At 43.5% G+C, this 21,905-nt stretch overlaps 1 protein-coding gene across 4 annotated transcripts; it reads left to right on the forward strand.

Annotated features, from left to right (window-relative positions):
- The first annotated feature begins 347 nt into the window (after window positions 1–347).
- pxk (PX domain containing serine/threonine kinase) lies at window positions 348–20,243 on the forward strand. 4 transcript variants are annotated; one of them, XM_034533629.1, is made up of 19 exons: window positions 369–619; window positions 2,813–2,863; window positions 3,122–3,169; window positions 4,818–5,004; window positions 5,357–5,434; window positions 5,546–5,619; window positions 6,886–6,960; window positions 7,417–7,521; window positions 7,714–7,815; window positions 8,198–8,359; window positions 8,469–8,586; window positions 8,777–8,855; window positions 9,195–9,243; window positions 9,439–9,516; window positions 9,821–9,928; window positions 10,150–10,236; window positions 10,321–10,384; window positions 11,681–11,740; window positions 12,773–13,474. In XM_034533629.1, the coding sequence occupies exons 1-19, from the start codon at window positions 518–520 to the stop codon at window positions 12,787–12,789; spliced, it is 1,644 nt and encodes a 547-aa protein (XP_034389520.1). In that variant the 5' UTR covers window positions 369–517; the 3' UTR covers window positions 12,790–13,474. The 4 variants fall into 4 exon arrangements, 3 of the variants coding, with proteins under 3 accessions (XP_034389521.1, XP_034389520.1, XP_034389523.1); XM_034533630.1 differs by lacking the exon at window positions 9,821–9,928 and having other exon boundaries at window positions 348–619; XM_034533632.1 differs by lacking the exons at window positions 9,821–9,928; window positions 12,773–13,474 and adding an exon at window positions 15,770–20,243 and having other exon boundaries at window positions 385–619.
- The last annotated feature ends 1,662 nt before the right edge of the window (window positions 20,244–21,905 follow it).

Consider the following 21,905-nt stretch of genomic DNA (forward strand, 5'->3'; position numbering starts at 1 on the left):
TATGTATATATATATATATATATATATATATTCCAGCCTGAATGTTTGACAGACATTCTCAACACAAAACTCCAACCATATTAATGATTCAAAGCCATGAAGTGTGGTTAAAAAGCTTCTTCAAATAAATAAGCCCAGCGTTGTCTTATATTTTAGTTTTTTTACACTTTGTCAAACTGGTTTGTTTGACACTTTAGTTTCTTTATTTGCTTGTTATATATATATATATATATATATATATATATATATATATATATATATATAACTATTTAGTTAAATATATAAATCAAATATAAATAAATTGTTTTTCTCGTCTGATTCAACAGTTCCTCCTCCGGACCAGGAGAGGGCGCTGTCCCACCGTGACGTCAGAGCGGAGCCGCGCATCCTGGTTACAGTAAAGCTAAGCTAACCAGCCAGCGGTGAGTTCGCTTCTCCCGGGCAGGTCGGCGTTCCTCCTCCTCCTCCCCGGCGGCTTCGGTCCGCGACACACGGACGTTTGAGAGCCAGTGTTTCGATGTCTTTCATGGAGAAGCCGAGCCCCGGCAGGCTGCTGCTGGACGACACCGTGCCCCTGACGGCGGTGATCGAAGCCAGCCAGAACCTGCAGTCCCACACGGTGAGTTACCGACCCGCCCGGTGTGGCTGTTCACCTGGGGCAGGTAGATGCCTCGCGGCTGCTACGTGACCGCAATACGGCATTAGCTGTTGGTCTTTTAAAGGGGGGGCGATCGCTGCGTCATCGGTTCCATTATCGGACAGACAGACAGGCAGACTCTCGCTCGCTTTCACTGATTAAGCAATTTCCTGGAAGCTGTTTTTTACAAACTGATCTGGACCGGAGCGTTGACACCGGGGCACCGGAGCGTTGACACCGGGGCACCGGAGCGTTGACACCGGGGCACCGGAGCGTTGACACCGGGGCACCGGAGCGTTGGCATCGTAGAAGCTCCGAGAACCGTCGATCTGTTGCGCGAAGATGATTAAAAGCGAAATTCGGTTGCAAATCATTGCGTCTTATTGATTTACATCGATGCAATCAATAACAACAAACGTTGTTGTCTTTAATCTGTGATGGTGCGTTGTAACATTCCACCAAACACGCGTAATAAACGACGTATTGTTAATCGATTCTTCCCCCATTCACATATAACGTTGCTCGTTTAGAAATGTTGACGTTTCATTAAAATAATTGCGTTTTTTCTGTGTGTTTATGATGGCCGTTTGGACTTTTGAACTCGTGCACGCCGTGAGAAATGACGTTTAAATCACGTGGCCGTCACGTGACCAAATCAATGTCACAGGAATCGTAAAGGCGCCTGTCCGATAATGGGCGCAGCGGTGGTGGGGTTTGTTGACAGTCCAGACTGGGATCAGCTGATCTAGCCAGCTAGCATGCTAGTGCCAACAGCAACATAACCTCACAGGAGAGACTAATACCATAATTATATTTACATTTAGTTTAGTTTTACTTGTATTAGTCCACTCGAAACTGTGACTGTCTTGTAATTCAGGACCCGCCCCCCAAAAAAGTATTGCAGATTTTTCTTGATGCTGAATCTGAGTCAGAACTTTCTAGAATTTCTCAACTCCAGAATGATGTAAGAGCTGTGAGGATCTCCCCAACAGTTACATACTCGCTCTAGTTAGTTAGTTAGTTTCTAGTCGACTAGAAAGAAAGGAAGTCTGATGGAGGTGCGTGTGTCACATGACCGTGTGTTGCTCTCAACTAAATCAAATAAATTATTGTACAGTCGGTGGCAAAAATATTACTTTGCACAGAACTTGCATGTTCTAATCCATAGAAGAAAAATAACCCAGTTCAATGTCCCACTGACATTTTTAATAACACATTTTGTTCGTATGTGGAAATAATTGCAATACTTCAAACTCCCGGTATCCGCTGATGCGGCACTCTTCATGGCTCAATATGTGGAACTCATCAGGATGATTTTTGTGTGTGTGTGTGTGTGTGTGTGTGTGTGTGTGTGGCTCTGAAGTGTGCAATTATCTGAGAGAGTTGCACTAGGTCAACAGGAAGTGATGTCACATCTGTTTAAATGCCGGTGGTATGAATGTAATCACCATTACCTGAAGACAGTGTGTGTGTGAGAGAAAGATGAGACGGATCCTCACTGAACAGCGTCGCTGTTATTAAACCTTTTTTATTTGGAAAAGAAACCGAAAGTGAACGCTCCTGAAATATGAACCTGTTTGCCTGCGTTCCTTCGTGACCTTTTTGCAATATTGTTACTTTTCCCTTTCTTTAATTTGTGACCTATATTGTTTTTCATCTAATTGCGTTTTATTTGTGTAATATTAGAACGTAACACTTTTCTCCATAAAACGGTGAATCTATCCACATATTCATTTTTTTCATAAATAAAAAAAAATTCCTATGATAACTTATTTATTCTTAATATATTCAGACGTTTCCCCTCTAAAGTATCCCTTTTTTATTTTCATAGCAATGTAGAGCTTTTTCTCTATTTTGGTTACTGTGAAAAGTCAACATTGACTCATTTTATTTTTACACTCTTTCCTTAAACGACGTAACAAACACAGTTATTTAAAGTCGTAAACTTGTACTAAACCTCGACAATTCATTGTTTTTGATTGGTTATTTTGTTGCTTTTAAAACTGCGACTGAAACCTAACTCACAATGCATTTAGGTTGTATGGTGATGTAATGTTGGACCTGAGTGTGTAATCATTGTTTTAACCATTCACTTCACTTATTATTGTACATTTTGAGTTAATTAAGATGAGCAGATAATCAATGTCTTGATGCCTCTGATCTCTCATCTCTCAGGAGTACATTGTCAGAGTCCAGAGGGGCGTGTCTTCAGAGAACAGCTGGCAGGTAAATGGCAACCAATTAGAATTCAGCTGTCAGGAGGCAACGTGATGACTTTAAGAAACGCCAATTGATCCGTTTGTTTGGAAGAAGTGTTGAAGATTAAACTGTCGAGGCCGATAATGAGATAAAGGGACCAATCCCAGCCAGCTCAGTAATATCTCTCTCTCTCTCTCTCTCTCTCTCTCTCTCTCTCTCTCTCTCTCTCTCTCTCTCTCTCTCTCTCTCTCTCTCTCTCTCTCTCTTTCTGTGTGTGTGTTGCAGGTGATTCGGCGCTACAGTGACTTTGATGTCCTCAACAGCAGCCTGGTGGTGAGTTTCTTTTAGTCAAGCTGCTGCTGAAGAATGAAACTTTTCACAGCCATCTTTCAATGCAGAAATCTTAATAAAAAAATCTATTAGCCAAGTCCGAGCGGTCGTCACTCACACTGATGGTGGTCTGCGTTATAAAATGAGCAGCAGTGAATTGTTATTGTTCTGGGAACATGAAAAGCTTGTGTGCACATTTTTGTTGTTGTTGCGTCATTGATTTCCCACAAGCCTCGGCTGGTGCCGTGAGACCTGATGGTCTGTGCACCGACGAGATGTTGGAGGGTGACCCGCTGTCACGGCGGCTCAATGGTTCAAGGTCACGTGTGAGGTTTTGTAATCTAGAAGCCAGAACGGAGCGCTGCAGGAATCCTGAAAACCCGGAAATGAGTCGGCGTTTTTGTGCACGTCCGGTTCCCTCGTCTCCAAGTCGAAGTGGTTTTGGTTTGCCGGCTGAGAATGAGATCTGTGGTTCCCACGAGCTTTAGAGATATTCACATTTTGTTTAACAACATGGTAAAAACACTTATTAAAAGCTTTTCTTTTAACAAGTGTCTAAATGAGACTCCAGATGTTGTCGTTTACCACACGGAGCTTAGAGGTGGTGACTCTACAGTCACGGTGCACTTTGTTTATCAACTTCTGCACGTAAAAGTATCATTACATTACATTACATTACATTACATTACATTACATGTCATTTAGCTGACGCTTTTATCCAAAGCGACTTACAATAAGTGCATAAAACCGTGAGTCCAAACTCAGAACAACAAGAATCAAGCAAGTACAATTTCTTCAATAAAGTTAAACTACAAAGTACTATCCGTAAGTGCCATTTAAGTGCTACTAAAGTGCTATCGGTAAGGGACATTTAAGTGCTACTAAGGCATTTAAGTGCTACCTATTCAAGGTATAGTCGAAAAAGATGTGTTTTTAGTTTGCGCCGGAAGATGTAGAGACTTTCTGCTGTCCTGATGTCAATGGGGAGCTCGTTCCACCAATGAGGAGCCAGCACAGCAAACAGTCGTGATTTAGCTCGAAGTGAACTCGCGTTGATGTTGTTGTTGTTGTTGTTTCAATAAAACAAAACCCCATTGGCTGTCTGCTCAGTGAACCGGGCGTTGGCCTTGTTAAAACAGAAAGCTCATATCTAAAAAGGTTTTCACGTAGAATTAACGGATTCTTTTTGGTTTGTTCTTTACTTTAAAGATATGATGACGGATTGGATCCATAAAAATCATTAGAGTCGGGTTCAGGTTTGAATCTTCCCAGTGACGCGGTGTCATATTGATCTTTTTAATGAATCTATATTCAATGGAAGCCCATTGTGCGGATCTGACTCTGGGTCAGTGTTGGATTGTCCCGGTTGGGACTCGTGTTGTGTTCAAGTCTGACCGTTCCTGGATAACAGGACGTGAGACGTTTTTTCTGCTGAGGTTTCGCCCGCTCGTTTCCTTTTTGGGGTCTCCGGCGGACCTCGACCTCCCGCCCTGACCTTCAGTCCACATGCAGCGGCACTGTTGTTGGTCTGTCTCTATGGTTACGTTGCTGAAATACACAGGAAAGGACGACAGTGGATTAAAAATATAATAATAAAAAACACGCATTTCGCGGTGAGAAGAAGACAAACGACATGTTTCTCCCTCGGCAGGTTTGTGGCATCGGCCTCCCGCTTCCTCCCAAGAAGCTCATTGGAAACATGGACCGGGAGTTCATCGCGGAGAGGCAGAGAGGACTACAGGCTTTCCTGGACTCCATTACCCAGCATCCTTTGCTTTCCAGCTCCCTGACGGTCAAGAAATTCCTCGACCCAAACAACTACTCTGCCAACTACACAGGTGTGTTCCTCCTGAGGGGAAAGTGTGTGTGTGGTTTGCAGATGTAGATTTTACATGAATTTATAAAACTACTAACAAACAGTACAGATTTAAGTACATTTTTAAAGGGACCACCTTGGACATATTGTATGAATTCACCCATGAACATGTTATAAAACAATTCTAGTGGTAGTTTCAAAAGAGACACTGGCAGACATCACATGTAGCACCATGAACGCTGCATGTTTATGAACACGAATAGTCAAAACACTGACTGTTTATGTTTAAAGGTTTTGGTGTGTTTTACAAGGACATAATGTTATCACTTTCCAAGCTAAGTAGATGTCTGTCTCTCTCTCTCTCTCTCTCTCAGAGATCGCCCTGCAGCAGGTCTCCATGTTCTTCCGGTCGGACCTGAAGTGGGAGGTCCTGGAGCCGCTCAAAGACAACGGTGAGGCTCCGGACGACCTTTCTGTTTGTACAAGAGGAGTAACGTGTTGTTTGATTCTTATTGGCCGGGTTTCAAATGAAGTGACGTGCTGTTTTTTTTGTTTTTTTTAAGGCTGGAGGATCAGGAAGAAATACGTGCTCATCAAGAACAAGGAGCAGCCCAAAGAGAGGTATCTGCTGAGCTGGGTGAGTACGAGAGGAATGTATTCATGACATGTAATGTAATCTACTTCCTGTGACCCTCAAAAAGAATGTCTGGAGTTGTATGATAAGTTGGATATCATCATACATTCAGTCAGACGTGTAATACAAGTGTGCATGATGGGGCTTTGTTGTTATCTGGGTCTATTAATAGATAGTTATGATCATCTGAGTAACACTTAAATTCTGTATGAAGTTTCAGTATAAAAGTCAAGTGTCAGATTTTCAACTTTCCGACGGTCCTCGAACACATCATGTGTGAAATGTTGATATTTCATCAAAAAAACATTTTATCCTGCATGTTTCATTTAGAGTTTCTCTCCAAATAAACTCAAAACCAGATCACGTAGAATACATTCTTAAATCCTTCAGAATTCTTTTTACATTTTCATTTCCTTTTTATTATTTAAATTCTTAAATGTAATATGTCCTGCTGTTTTATTTTATTTTATTGTATATATTATGGAATATATATATTCCTTGGTTTGCCAATTTTTGTCAAATTAATGATTTAAAGAAATTCAACTTGCGTTTTCTTTAACTTTATGATTTATAGCATTATAATGTTGTTATACTGCACAAAAGACATTTTAAAGTTCGCTCTACTTCTTATATTTCCACCGAGGTGCAGGACCTTTATATATTGCACTGGAAAAGTTTCACTCCACGAATTCTTGAATAAATAATATAGAATAAATTCTGAATTCCTTCTTCTCGGAGAGAGAAAAGAAGAACGGTTTTCCTCTTCACTTCAATCCATGCTGATGGATTTCCTGCAGTGGAGATTAAATTTAGCGTCATTTTTAGATTAAATTAAATGTGATTCACTGATTGGTATTTCCTCCATATTTCACTCTGACTGAAGGGACTTTTCTCGACTTTCCAGCGTCTGGATTCTACCGGCTTTAATCTTAGACGTGCAGACGGTTTACTATTTTTAATTTAATAACGACACGCCTGAGGCATATCGAAGAGAACGTGCCCTGTATTATTCATGCTTAAAATTAGTTCATCCAAATCCGTTTCCCATTTATTTTGAAGGAGGTCTAAAGGCGTGGCATTGTGCACGATGGAAAGCAGTCTTGAGTTTAAAGCCACAGAGTATCTGGAAGACTGGGATCTGGGAATATTTTTTAATTACATTTGTGCAACTCTGGTTTACAGGAGAAAGTCTGGAGAGAAGATTATAAATAAATAACCCTGTGTGTGTGTGTGTGTGTGTGTGTGTGTGTGTGTGTGTGTGTGTTGTAGGTGGATCTGGGTCCTGACAAGTTCCTGTCCGACAAAGACCTGCAGTCAGCAATGAAGCTGCTCACCAGCCTGTCTGTACGTACTGTGTGTGTGTGTGTGTATATAAGTAAATCAATCGTTGTGCCTTTTAGAAATGTGTAATTTCTGTGAAAACATTGTTGAATTACTAAATATTTTTTATTTATCATTTAAAATGTATACATTTTCAATTTTTTGATGGTCATTCGGGTAGTTTTATTATATATTTATTCTGTCTCTCTTTATTATATATATATATATACACACACACATATAAATAAAAATATGTGTGTATTACATTACATTAGATACATTGCCAAATCCGGTAAATATGCTAATAAAATGCTGAAACAAACGTTCGTGGGTCGACGGTACCTTCTCATACCTCCTTTTAAATTGTGCCATTTTAATATAAATATTAACAGAAGACGGACAGACGAAGCTAAGCAGAGATGCATTTAATTGTAATTCATATTGAGTAAATAATAAAGCTCTTTCTCTCCTCCTCTCCAGACTCCGTATCTCTGTCCACTGGTGTTCTCCAGCACCAGTGAGTCCTCGGCTCTGCTCATCCGGCCCTTCAGTGAGAGAGGCTCTCTGAGAGACCACATCTATAAGGTGTGTGTATGTGTGTGTGTGACGCTATTCATCAAATACGTGCAGTAGAGTAGAAGTATAAAGTGCCATAGAATAAAAAGAAGAAAAAAAAAAGTAAAGTACAAAGGCCTCATAAACTGTACTTGAGGAGATGCACTCGGTGGTGTTGTTGCCGGGCAGAAGTCTCCAGTGACTCCGCCTCTCTCTCTTCAGGTGAAACCCACAGAGAGTTACCTGAAGAAGTACTGCAACCCCAAGAAGAGTCAGGGCCTCCAACTGCAGCACATCAAGCTGTACGGCCGGCAGATCCTGGAGGTACACACACACACACACACACACACACACCATAAAAGGTTACTTGTTACTAGAACACTCTCTCTTGTGTGTGTGTGTGTGTGTGTGTGTGTGTGTGTGTGTGTGTGTGTGTGTGTGTGTGTGTGTGTGTGTGTGTGTGTGTGTGTGTGTGTGTGTGTGTGTGTGTGTGTGTGTGTGTGTGTGTGTGTGTGTGTGTGTGTGTGTGTGTGTGTGTGTGTGTGTGTGTGTGTGTGTGTGTGTGTGTGTGTGTGTGTGTGTGTGTGTGTGTGTGTGTGTGTGTGTGTGTGTGTGTGTGTGTGTGTGTGTGTGTGTGTGTGTGTGTGTGTGTGTGTGTGTGTGTGTGTGTGTGTGTGTGTGTGTGTGTGTGTGTGTGTGTGTTCAGGGCCTGAAGCTTCTTCACGGCTCCGGCGTGTTCTTCGGTCACCTGCACGCCTCCAACGTCATCGTGGACGACGGCGTGTGTCGGCTGATCGACGTAGAGAACGGCGTGCTGGGCGTCCCCTCCGTGCTGCGACCCGCCTTCGCCCAGCTCCGGAAGATCAACGTACGTACACGCGCCGGGGGTACAGCGTCTCTTTTAGAGCGTCGTGACGCTGCACGTGCACTGACGTGCGCTCATTGAAAAGTGACTTTGTGTCCACGTGCATCTGCAGACCACCGAGAGCATCGACGTCTTCTGCTTCGGACATTTACTCTACGAGATGACGTACGGGCGCCCGCCGGACGGCATCCCCGTCGATCAATACCCCGCTGTCCCCGACAGCGCTGTGGGTCGGTACACACACACACACACACACACACACTCACATACACACACAGAGACAGATTAACATGTATAGATGTTGTCCTTCAGGCATTTTGACCTGAAACATCAAGTTCACTTAAATGTTCTTAAACATGCTCTGTTGATTTATTGTGTGTGTGTGTGTGTGTGTGTGTGTGTGTGTGTGTGTGTTTTCAGCGTCAGTGCTGCAGTCCATTTTGTCCACAGAAGCCTGTAAGAACGGGATGCCCACCGTGTCGCAGCTCATCCAGACACCGTGAGTTTTAATTGAGCAGCAAAAACACGCAGATGACTCACAGCTTTCCAATCAATAAACTGATCCCAGTTTATTGATTGGAAAGAGAGGCCAAGCTGCGTATCGTAAACCTTTTATCACCTCGGAGCTCTTTTTCTGCAATAATTCCAAAATCCAACGTAAGAATCCCGTTGGAGACGTCAACTTAAATAACATGTCGTCCATTCGGCTTTCTACACTAATCAAGGTCTGTGATTTAATGTGAGACATGCACAGGAACCAGGATGTGTTCTTTGGGTTCTTAATGTGTCTTTGGGGTCTTTATTTTATTTTATTGATGAGTCAGTTTGTGTTTCACAGGCTCTTCAGTGACGTCCGGCTCCAACACTCAGAAAAGCTCCAGATCAAAGTGAGAAGAGCAGCTTCATGTTTCTACTTCAGAACCATTATTCAACAAAGATGAAGCAGATCTCTGAATCTCTCTCTCTCTCCTTCCCTCCCTCTCTCCCTCCTTCCCTCCTCTCTCTCTCTCTCTCTCTCTCTCTCTCTTCTCTTCCCTCCATCTCTAACTTCTCCCTTCCCTCTCCTCCCTTTCTCCCTCCAGGTTCCCAGCCGGCTAAAAGAGGCGCTGAAGGCTGCGAAGGAGAGTCTGGAGAGGAGGCTGCAGGAGGAGCAGAGAGTGGTGGGTCCCTTTTTTGTTTATCTTCTCCACTAAAGACCTTCGGGGAGGACGCGTCTCCTCCTCGAGGCTCCGTCAACAATTTACCCCCAAATATCTTTAATATTTTGAATCCGTGACCTCTACGAGAGGAGGAGGTCATAAAACACTGTGGGAAAAAGCCTGCGACGTCATTTCCCACAACCTCCTTAATGACATCGATGTCATTAAGGAGGTTGATGTCATTAAGGAGGTTGATGTCATTAAGGAGGTTGTGGGAAATGACGTCGCAGAATGACTGAAAGGCAACAATAATTTCACCTGCCAGAGTTTAACCGGCGTCCTGAGAACAAGCCCAGCCGGGACAGGAAGTGGCGCCGACGGGGTCGTAAACATTAACGGCAGCGCGGCGAGGCAGCCGCCCATAAAGCTGAAGGTCACGCAGTGTTTTATGAAGCGTTTCAGCAGCTTCATTCTCTGTCATTCTCTTCATTCTGCTTCTCCTCTGATGCTCGGATTATAAGAATATAGACGAACGGGATTTCTCCTTTTCTACCGTTTCTCTCTTTGTGTTGTTGTTGTTGTTGTTTTGTGCAACGGTTGCATGACGCTGGTGAATATGAAGACGTAACTCTGTGAATGTGTGTTTGACTGAAGATCCACCAGCACAGGAGGCTGACCAGAGCTCGCTCGCACCACGGCTCGGAGGAGGAGAGGAAGAGGAGGAAGGTTCTGGCGAGGAAGGTCGGTGTCACCAGCAGACCGGTTGGCTGAAGCGTGTCGGTGACACAGGAACTCATAACTAACACCGCTGTGCTCTGTCTGCAGAAGTCCAGACAGTCGGCTTATGAAAACGAAGAAGACGTCTCGGTCAGAAACAACAACAACTCTGGTAGGTCACTGCTGGTGAACCACCACGTAAAGGGGAGGAGCTTATTGACACCATAAAGGGAGGAGCTCATTGACAACGTAAAGGGAGGAGCTTATTGACACCGTAAAGGGAGTAGCTCATTGACAACGTAAAGGGAGGAGCTCATTGACAACGTAAAGGGGAGGAGCACATTGACACCGTAAAGGGTGGAGCTCATTGACACCGTAAAGGGAGTAGCTCATTGACAATGTAAAGGGAGGAGCTCATTGACACCGTAAAGAGAGGAGCTCATTGACACCGTAAAGGGAGGAGCTCATTGACACCGTAAAGGGAGTAGCTCATTGACAACGTAAAGGGGAGGAGCACATTGACAACGTAAAGGGAGGAGCTCATTGACAACGTAAAGGGGAGGAGCACATTGACACCGTAAAGGGAGTAGCTCATTGACAATGTAAAGGGAGGAGCTCATTGACACCGTAAAGGGAGTAGCTCATTGACAACGTAAAGGGAGGAGCTCATTGACAACGTAAAGGGGAGGAGCACATTGACACCGTAAAGAGAGGAGCTCATTGACACCGTAAAGGGTGGAGCTCATTGACAACGTAAAGGGAGTAGCTCATTGACACCGTAAAGGGGAGGAGCTCATTGACAACGTAAAGGGGAGGAGCTCATTGACAACGTAAAGGGGAGGAGCTCATTGACAACGTAAAGGAAGGGAGCTCATTGACAACGTAAAGGGAGGAGCTCATTGACACCGTAAAGAGAGGAGCTCATTGACACCGTAAAGGGAGGAGCTCATTGACAACGTAAAGAGAGGAGCTCATTGACAACGTAAAGAGAGGAGCTCATTGACACCGTAAAGAGAGGAGCTCATTGACACCGTAAAGGGAGGAGCTCATTGACAACGTAAAGGGAGGAGCTCATTGACAACGTAAAGAGAGGAGCTCATTGACAACGTAAAGAGAGGAGCTCATTGACACCGTAAAGAGAGGAGCTCATTGACAACGTAAAGAGAGGAGCTCATTGACAACGTAAAGAGAGGAGCTCATTGACAACGTAAAGAGAGGAGCTCATTGACAACGTAAAGAGAGGAGCTTATTGACAACGTAAAGGGGAGGAGCTCATTGACAACGTAAAGGGAGGACCTCATTGAAACCGTAAAGGGGAGGAGCTTATTGACAACATAAAGGGAGGAGCTCATTGACACCGTAAAGGGAGGAGCTCATTGACAACCTAACGGGGAGGAGCTTATTGACTTATTGACCAGGTAGCCGGTGTGTTAATTACTAAAGTAATAGTTTTTCCGTCCATCTTCAGGTTCTGGAGCCAGTTCCCCTCCCACATGCCCCTCCTCCCCCACCCCCCCATCCACCACAGGTAGGCCCTGTCTGTCTGTCTGTCTGTCTGTCTGTCTGTCTGTCTCTGTCTGTCTGTCTTCCCGGTGTCTCTCTGACATATCGGACGTCCTGTGGTGAGAACCTGTCAATGTGTGAGGTCTCATCATGCTGCTCAGATCAATAACTGCATCTTTATGGTTAACCCTCAACTTCTTGCCTCCATCTGAGATGTGAAGACTAAGCCTTGGACCTGCCTGTCTCTCTTCACGTCTTCTCTGATCATGTGACCCTGGATCCAGTGTGTCTGACTCACTTTGTTGTGTCTCCAGCTCGCTGATGTTTTATATCTTTAAAGCAGGAGTCTGGTGGTATTCCTAATGCTTGTTGTTGACAACAAATCCTGTGAAAAGACCCAGTTTATTAATACATAATATAGTTTAATATTTTTGTTTTAAAGGCTCAGTCATTTACTAAAACAGCTCAATTTTGAGTTACTTGTTCTTTACTTGAGTATTTCCATTTTTTTGATACTCCTATTCCACTACAGTGTAAAAATATTGTACTTTTCAACATATGGATCAACTGATGCATTATAATGTATTATTGTAGTTAAAGTTACCCAGCAGTTTATAAAGTAATTAAAATTATCTCAGCATTACTAGCTGCAACATTTAAAGTGTTACACAAATCAGAACAACTAATAATTATAATTGTTTGATACAATATTTGGGCCAATCTGGCACAGATGAATCCAAAATATACTTGATTTTGGTCCTTTTCATGAGATTTATTGACCGAATATCACCAAACTTCCACAACGTATTGACACAAATGTGGCGTTTCCTTCCTTGATATTAGCCTGTCTCCCTTCTTATTTCCTTTTCTGCTTATTGCCTCTCTTCCTCTTATTTCTTCTGCTTATTTCCTGTCCTTATTTCCTGTCCTCCTCCTCTTCTCATTTCCTCACCTCTTTGTCCTGGAGATTCTGTGTAAATGCTGATTGGTCCACTGAGCAGTTAATTATCGTCTCTCTCTCTCTCTCTCTGTCTTTCCTGTGCCGTCTCCACCATAGAGCATGCTCCATTCTGACCGTGTGGTTGGGTAAAGTAAACGATTTATAATGATGATGATGATGATGATGATGATGATGGTCACTTGTGGTTTTTAAAGCTGTCGTACACCCTCATTTCCTAGCAACCTCCTGGTCGCAAAGGTCAGCCTCATGCTTGTGATCTGAAGCAGTGAATGAATAGAATATAAAAAGAGTTGAGTTGATCACGTTAAAAACGAGCTTCCTGGAAGCTGAAACGCGTCCTTTAGGTCCGGTGGCTTTTATTACATTGTTCTCAATATGGCCGGACCAATACTGGATTTAACACCAGAGTCGCCCCCTGGTGGTCAGGAGAGAGAATGCAGCTTTAAGACATGAAGCATAGACTTCTATACAACCAGAGGAGACGCCCCCTGGTGGTCAGGAGAGAGAATGCAAGTTTAAGACGCTTCCTCATTGGCAAACATTTGGTATGCGTCACACACGCACGTCTAATAGGGTAACATGAGGAAGTGATGATATTTTCTTAAGACATGGACGTAAAATAAAACATGATTGGTTGGTGGAAGGATACAACCATGAGGCGGTGATTCTAGATGTACATAAATACATCAATACTTCCATCGCTTCTCCAGAGACTGAAAGTAGAACTCAGTGAGTGAGTCTCCGTTTGCCTGGAAGAGGGTGTACGTGCGGCTTTTATGAAAGAAAAAAAAAAAAAAACTCACAATCTGCAATGATCTCCAAACCTCTCAGTCCGACTCCGCCCTGATTCAGACCCCATGTTCTCATTGGAGATTGTGATCTGTCCGTCTGGTCGGCTGCAGCATGTCCGTTGGTCTGTCTTTGTTTTGTTGTGTTACGTCTGCTCGTGTGGTGGGGGGGGTGGGGGGGCATAAATGTATATTGAACTGATGATAATATGATCCGTTGCTATTAGCTGATGTCCGTTTATTTTCCCACAGTCCCCTAGAGCTGCTCTGCTGTTGACCAAACCCTTCAGAAAACCTTTTTTATCAGGATTTTCACATGTTTTGTTTAATATTCAGATAATACTTTGTCCATAAAACATCTTTAATGAACCAGATAAACGTTTTTTGGGGGTTTCTTTACACTGGCAGGTTTCCGTTGTTAAGCACATTGGTTACAAACATTGAGTAATTTACATCTGGGCCCGTATTTATCAAAGCAGTCCAGAGTGACCTAGAAGTAAAATCATTTAATTAACTTTGCTAATTAAGAAAAAGACTCATGCTGATATTTAAGAGGGTTCCTTACTCGCTAAAGCAGATCAGTCTGTAGGAGGAAAGATGTGGAAATATGTCAATATTTGAGAGAGATGTTCATATTTTTTGTGTATTTCCCAAGACTGGGGACAGAAAAAAATTATTTAATTTATATATATAATTTATTTATTTTTATATTAATTAATACAATTATTTTTTTCTGTCCCCAGTCTTGGGAAATACACTAAAATAAATATATATATATATATATATATATATATATATATATATATATATATATATATATATATATATATATATAAAATAAATTAAACAAACAAACACTACATATTGAACCATATATAACTCATAACATATATAACCTGGTAACTGGTTATATATATAAGTTATTTGTCAAAACACAAAAATATCGTATATATAAAGATGGACGCCATTCTGTATTTTCTACTTCCTGTTGCTCTTCATCCGTAACTCTGTCTTACTCTGAGCGTTTTAGTTCCAGTTGAACCTCTGGAAGACATTTTGCTTGATAAATACGGGACCGTTGGTTTATAAATAATTTCTATTAAGAGATTAACTCGCAGAGACCTAAAAATAGGCCGCAGATAATTAACCGCAGTCAACATTTCCGTCCCTCCGTGGCGGTGAGCACAGCTGTAGAAGATGTGCACAGATAATGAGCACAGATTTCACATTTTAATCTCATTAACTGTGAAACGCGGCTGAGCTCCGATCTGACGCATCGCGAGACGTCTCGCTGGGAGGCGTCTGTGACTACTGGGGGGAAACCAGTACAGGCCACTGTGGCTAAATGTAATGAAAGGGAGTTTGTTCCACAGCCTGGAGATGATCAGTCACCCCCGCAGGCAATGTTCAATTATGACTAAATTAAATGACTATGAAATAATTCAAATCTAACTTGTGTTTTTTTTGGCTGTTCGGCTCAGCCATAACAAATTTTTAAAAACCGGGTTATTCCAATAATGAAATCCTCCTCAAACATGCCAATGGCCTTCTGCAGTGACGGGTTTTTCCAGGTGTGGTTGGCGTCCGTCGGCTTTCATTACGTCATTCTAGTCCTCTGCTTCGCCTCCATGTTAACCCCCGGGGTTTCTACCCAGTGTGGGGATGCACAATGGCACAACGGTAAGAGAGTGCACCAGGTTCAGGGTTCAATTCACCATATTTACTTTAGTGTCTTTAATGGAGACTTATGGTGGATTGAGTTCAGCCGGGATCTGGATCTGGATCTGGATCTGGAGGGGCTGGTTGCACAAAGATGGTACCCACAGAACAAATACTGGTCCCGCTATGTCACCCTTCATAAAGGGGTCATCGACTGTAAATATAAGCTTCAGTTGTTTCGGTTTTTTTTATGGCTTCTGACCAATTTAATAAGGCATTTGATAACTTAAAAGTCTTATTGCTTTTAACTGAACTATACAGCAATCGTAAACGATGTATTAACTATTAATTAATAATCCATTTAAATGATAAAGTAATGCAAAACAATGTTGTGCCAATGTTATAATAAAACTAACGGTTAATCAGACTTCATGTGAAGTTACGTCCCTCTACTGGTTGAGTGTCTTTGACTAATGAGTTTAAATTTAACTAAACCAGTTCAAGAGTAAAACTAAGACCAGTACGAACCAGTAGACCAGTCTAACGTTATCTTTGTGTGACCAGCTCCTGGGGAAACTGACTGTCACCAGAAACCAGCGGTGTTGATTTCTCACACTCCTTTTCTTTCATGTTCTCCTTCATCCAGGAGCCCTGACTGCTCCTCCCCCTCCTCCTCCTCTTCCTCCTCCTCCGACGCTGGACTCCTCCTCCTCCTCCTCTCCTCCTCCTCCGTCCTCCTCTGACGCGGCGGGAGGAGGAGGAGGAGGAGGAGGAGGAGGAGGAGGAGGTCGCAACGCCTTGCTGAGCTCCATCCAGGCCTTCAGTAAGGGCAAACTGAAGAAGGCCGAGGTCGCCGACGGCAACCGACCCGTCATCTGACCCCGCCCATCTCCATCTGACCCCGCCCACCTGACCTCGAACAGGAAGAAGAAAGAAAGGAAAAACGCCACGACGGCGACCCGGGCCGACCCCCGCTGGCTCTGCACTGTGGTCGGGAACGGTTCACAACGTCGCTCCCTTGAGATGTGAAAAGGAATCACTAACACACACACAAAAAAAAAGAAAGAAATTACAAGTACCGTTTTACTTTTTATTGCTATTTCTGCTTCTTTTTTTTTCTTTCTTTTTTTTCTCCTGCTGCTTTTACATTTTTAAAATCTGTTGCTGTGGTTAGAAAGAGGAGAGGATGTGGTGGGGGGAGGGGCCACCTCAATCCTCCCTTAAAAAATACTCTGGACGGTCCGAGGCGCCGAGCTTTGTGCTTCTCTTCTGCTCGTCAAGGTGGCGGTTGAATGTTTTTTCCATTTTAAGTTTTGGAGCCGCTTCGTGGTGAAGTCGAGTCTCCCGGATCCTAAATGTCTGAATGTCGGCGCTCCGGCACCGATGACGCCGTCTGATCCAAACTCCGGCTTTCCCCTCTTGGAGAACCTCTCGTGACGCTTCACCGCACAAACAAACAAACAAACAAAAACGACGCAATCACTCAAATCAATGTCGTCATTTTTGTCTAGAATTATGTTCCTAAAAAACACACTTTTCTTAAATGCATAAGAACAATTCTGGGAGAAAACAAACAAATAATACACTTTATTTATTTTTGTTGCTCACCTTCAATTAAAGACTAAATGGAAACGGAAAGAAGAAGATTTATACATCTTTAGAAAAAGTACAAATGTACTATATATTGCATATTTTTTAAGATGTATAAATCTTTTTCTGGAATTTATTTTTTTTTTTTTAAAGTTGTGCTCCAATTTGGATGCAAACTTGACCGAATCGTCGTGTAAACAATCCCAACGTCACGCCGTAGTTCTCACTACGGGGAACCGGAGAGGCCCGACGTGGAACACCTCCTTCTGCCTCTTTAGTTCTCACTACGGGGAACCGGAGAGGCCCGACGTGGAACACCTCCTTCTGCCTCTTTAGTTCTCACTACGGGGAACCGGAGAGGCCCGACGTGGAACACCTCCTTCTGCCTCTTTAGTTCTCACTACGGGGAACCGGAGAGGCCCGACGTGGAACACTTCCTTCTGCCTCTTTAGTTCTCACTACGGGGAACCGGAGAGGCCCGACGTGGAACACCTCCTTCTGCCTCTTTAGTTCTCACTACGGGGAACCGGAGAGGCCCGACGTGGAACACCTCCTTCTGCCTCTTTAGTTCTCACTACGGGGGAACCGGAGAGGCCCGACGTGGAACAGTTCCTTCTGCCTCTTTAGTTCTCACTACGGGGAACCGGAGAGGCCCGACGTGGAACAGTTCCTTCTGCCTCTTTAGTTCTCACTACGGGGAACCGGAGAGGCCCGACGTGGAACACTTCCTTCTGCCTCTTTAGTTCTCACTACGTGGAACCGGAGAGGCCCGACGTGGAACACTTCCTTCTGCCTCTTTAGTTCTCACTACGTGGAACCGGAGAGGCCCGACGTGGAACACTTCCTTCTGCCTCTTTAGTTCTCACTACTGGGAACCGGAGAGGCCCGACGTGGAACACTTCCTTCTGCCTCTTTAGTTCTCACTACGGGGAACCGGAGATGCCCGACGTGGAACACTTCCTTCTGCCTCTTTAGTTCTCACTACGTGGAACCGGAGAGGCCCGACGTGGAACACTTCCTTCTGCCTCTTTAGTTCTCACTACGTGGAACCGGAGAGGCCCGACGTGGAACAGTTCCTTCTGCCTCTTTAGTTCTCACTACTGGGAACCGGAGAGGCCCGACGTGGAACACTTCCTTCTGCCTCTTTAGTTCTCACTACGGGGAACCGGAGAGGCCCGACGTGGAACACTTCCTTCTGCCTCTTTAGTTCTCACTACGGGGGAACCGGAGAGGCCCGACGTGGAACACTTCCTTCTGCCTCTTTAGTTCTCACTACGGGGGAACCGGAGAGGCCCGACGTGGAACACTTCCTTCTGCCTCTTTAGTTCTCACTACGTGGAACCGGAGAGGCCCGACGTGGAACACTTCCTTCTGCCTCTTTAGTTCTCACTACGGGGAACCGGAGAGGCCCGACGTGGAACAGTTCCTTCTGCCTCTTTAGTTCTCACTACGTGGAACCGGAGAGGCCCGACGTGGAACACTTCCTTCTGCCTCTTTAGTTCTCACTACGGGGGAACCGGAGAGGCCCGACGTGGAACACTTCCTTCTGCCTCTTTAGTTCTCACTACTGGGAACCGGAGAGGCCCGACGTGGAACACTTCCTTCTGCCTCTTTAGTTCTCACTACGGGGAACCGGAGAGGCCCGACGTGGAACAGTTCCTTCTGCCTCTTTAGTTCTCACTACGTGGAACCGGAGAGGCCCGACGTGGAACACTTCCTTCTGCCTCTTTAGTTCTCACTACGTGGGAACCGGAGAGGCCCGACGTGGAACACTTCCTTCTGCCTCTTTAGTTCTCACTACTGGGAACCGGAGAGGCCCGACGTGGAACACTTCCTTCTGCCTCTTTAGTTCTCACTACTGGGAACCGGAGAGGCCCGACGTGGAACACTTCCTTCTGCCTCTTTAGTTCTCACTACGGGGAACCGGAGAGGCCCGACGTGGAACACTTCCTTCTGCCTCTTTAGTTCTCACTACGGGGAACCGGAGAGGCCCGACGTGGAACACTTCCTTCTGCCTCTTTAGTTCTCACTACGGGGAACCGGAGAAGCCCGACGTGGAACACTTCCTTCTGCCTCTTTAGTTCTCACTACGGGGAACCGGAGAAGCCCGACGTGGAACACTTCCTTCTGCCTCTTTAGTTCTCACTACGTGGAACCGGAGAGGCCCGACGTGGAACACTTCCTTCTGCCTCGCGTCAAGACTTTGGCTGCTGAACGCGGCGCAACGTGAAGGCGGCGTGCCGCTGCCTCGCTCTCATTGGACACCGCTGCCTCGCTCTCATTGGACACCGCGGCCTCGCTCGGCGACGTCCAACCTGCACTTTCGTGTGTGTGTGAGACTCTGGTCAGACGTCGGTTCTGCGGCTCGTATCCACGGCGACGAGCCTGGTCGGCTCTGATTTGTATTCGGGGTCTGAAATTCTCCAGCAGCATCTTTACCGATTTATTTGAGATGTTTTTGGGGTTTTAAATGATTTTTAGCTTCTTTGCACCACAATAAATGTGTATTTTTTTTTTTTATATATATATATATATATACCCCCGTTCTGCTGCTTGTGCACGTTTTTGTTTCGGCCCCTGCTGATCACGTCACACGTCTTGTTTTAAGATTTTCTTCTTTCTCTGAAAATGAACTTGCTACAGAGAGAAAAATCTATTTTTATTTTATTAATTCATAGCCGTGTGCTCATGTTGCAGGGTTCTGGGTTTGAGTTTGTTAAATAAGCTTTTATAAACCGGTGTTCTTCTTAAAATGACACTTTAAATCTATTCTCTGTGTGGAAACCCGATTGGAGGTTGTGGTGTAACTTGGTTCAAGCCTTAAATAATCTAGTGGTTATTATAAATTCACGATAATATTACGGGTGTGTTTTTATCAATGGATCTTGAGTTTTCTTCTTTCTTTTTTTTTTTAAAGATGAGCAAAAGGGACTAAAAGCACATGACAAGGTTCACTTCTCTCCACCAGCCAGATATTCAATTCAATTCAATTCAATTTTATTTTGTAATATCGGTTAATATTCAAGTCATCAGACCGAACTGGATCAGATTAGATGTGCGCGTGTGTCTTTTTATCTATAAATGCATCACAAAGGAATGATTTTAAAGTCAATACATTGATCTCTCTGCAGCAAGTTTTACACAAAAAATCACCTGAAAGAAGGAAATCAATCGTTTTGTGAAACCATGGCAACGTCGTCGTCGTCCTTCATGAGACGTCCGTTGAGGGTTAATTTCAGACCCTTATTGTGTTGATTCCTGTTTTTTTTTTTTTGCTTTTCTTTTAATTCTGTTGTATTTTAATGTCTGTCGTCATAGAGATTATTTTTATTGTATTGTGCCATATGGATCTTTTGTGCCTCTGGAAAAATGAATGTTTCTTTTTGTTGAAATATTGTGTGTGTGATATGTTAATACAGATAATCTGTCCGTATGAGGGTATTGACACTTTAGCACAGGATGTTATGTTATTGGCCCGAGTTTCTGATTACTTTTCATGGTTTGGTCAATAAAATAAGGAAAAATGTTTATCGCAGTTTCCCAGAAAATCAGGTTTCTGATCTAAAGATATTCAGTTTACAGAGATATAAAAGCAGCAAAACATAACTTACTAAATAAATGAATAAAGAGCAAATAAAAGTCAAATTCTTATTTGGGTGAGGAAGAAATGTCTCCGGTCCGTCTGAAAGTAGATCCATGTTGATCCATAGGGTCCATTTAGCAGCTGTTCTGGAGCTGTTGATCACGTCTCATGATCTTCCTCCGCATATTGAGTAGGGCTGGGCAATATCTATCTATTATATCAATAATTGCGATATGAGACTAGATATCGTGCCGTATTTTGAGATGTGATGTAACTTTCAGAACTCCCAAGATTGTTCCAGCTATTCTATTATTTATATTTGCTAATTCATTAAATCCACATTACTGGTAAATTCATTTTTCAAATTATGTCATGTATATTTTGTAAAGGCTCCAAATTTCTACCCAACGTTACCTGGTCACAAATATCCAGCCCTGACGTCACAGAAGAAGACGCTCAAACGTTCACATTCTGAGCTCTTTAGCTTCTTTTAGCTTCCACGGTGTTTCATAATGACACGGTTTTCATTTTGGGAAATTAGATTATTTGAGTGTAACACGAGAAGATTGATATCAATCACATGCCGGTCTGTGAAATGTGAAGCTGCGGCTAGTTAGCTTAGCATAAAGACTGGAAACGGGGGGTTGACTGCTAGCCTTCCTCAAACTCTCCAATAATTGTACAGATTAAATAAACAAGATTTTAAATTTTTTTTTAAAAACACGTTTATTATTAATTGAAGAGGTGATTGACGTGTTATTACGGAGGCAGGCTAGCTGTTTCCCCCCGTTTCCAGTCTTTGCGCTAAGCTAAGCTAACCGTGCTTCAGGCTGTAGCTTTTTATTTTAACAAACTGATACGAGACTCTGTGTATTTTTCCAAAATTCTCAACTGAATCTTTCCACAAGAGGCCCACCTGTGTGTCGCTCCTCGTTCCTTCTTCCTCTCACCTGTGATCACCTGCGTGCTAAAGTGTTGCCCTGTGACGGAGCTGTTGTTGAGCGCGTCAATCCAAGTTCAAGCACAAGTTGGATGCTCCGTGCTGAAACCCTTCTTGTTATTGTTATTCAGTGCAATCCGGTCCGATGCGATGGCCATTTTGAATGGTCATTGAGTTGTACCCGTATGTTTCTCTGCAGCACTTTACCCACGAAGACGAGTCCAGAGGTGTGTTTGCGGGAAAAAAGAAAAATAAACGATAAAATTCAGAGTCGCAGAGCTGGATTACATTGTTGTGGAAAACCACTCTTCAATCTTCAATCTTCAATCTCCGGGTCTTTTCTACGGTCGCCTCGCACTCGATGCATCAAATGTTTTCGTCCCGATGTTCGCCTTCAAATAAACGTACATGTCTTTTACATTTTAATGCAGCTGCAAAATGACCCTCCTCATCTATATTCAAGTAAAAAAAATAGTGATGGAATAATAACTGTATCGACCGAATGAACATTTGATTAAAAAAAATGCTTCAGGAAAAATTGAGAGTAAGTTGTGTTTTATTTCTGGATAAAAAGAAACCAAGTAATTAAATAAAGAACGATGATATTTGTTTTGTATTTCTTTCTTAAGATGAGAAACTTCCAGTTTTTAAGCGGAAACTTCCATTTAT

This window comes from Cyclopterus lumpus, chromosome 5 (genome assembly GCF_009769545.1).
Source record: "Cyclopterus lumpus isolate fCycLum1 chromosome 5, fCycLum1.pri, whole genome shotgun sequence".
In the NCBI taxonomy this organism is placed as follows: Eukaryota; Metazoa; Chordata; class Actinopteri; order Perciformes; family Cyclopteridae; genus Cyclopterus; species Cyclopterus lumpus.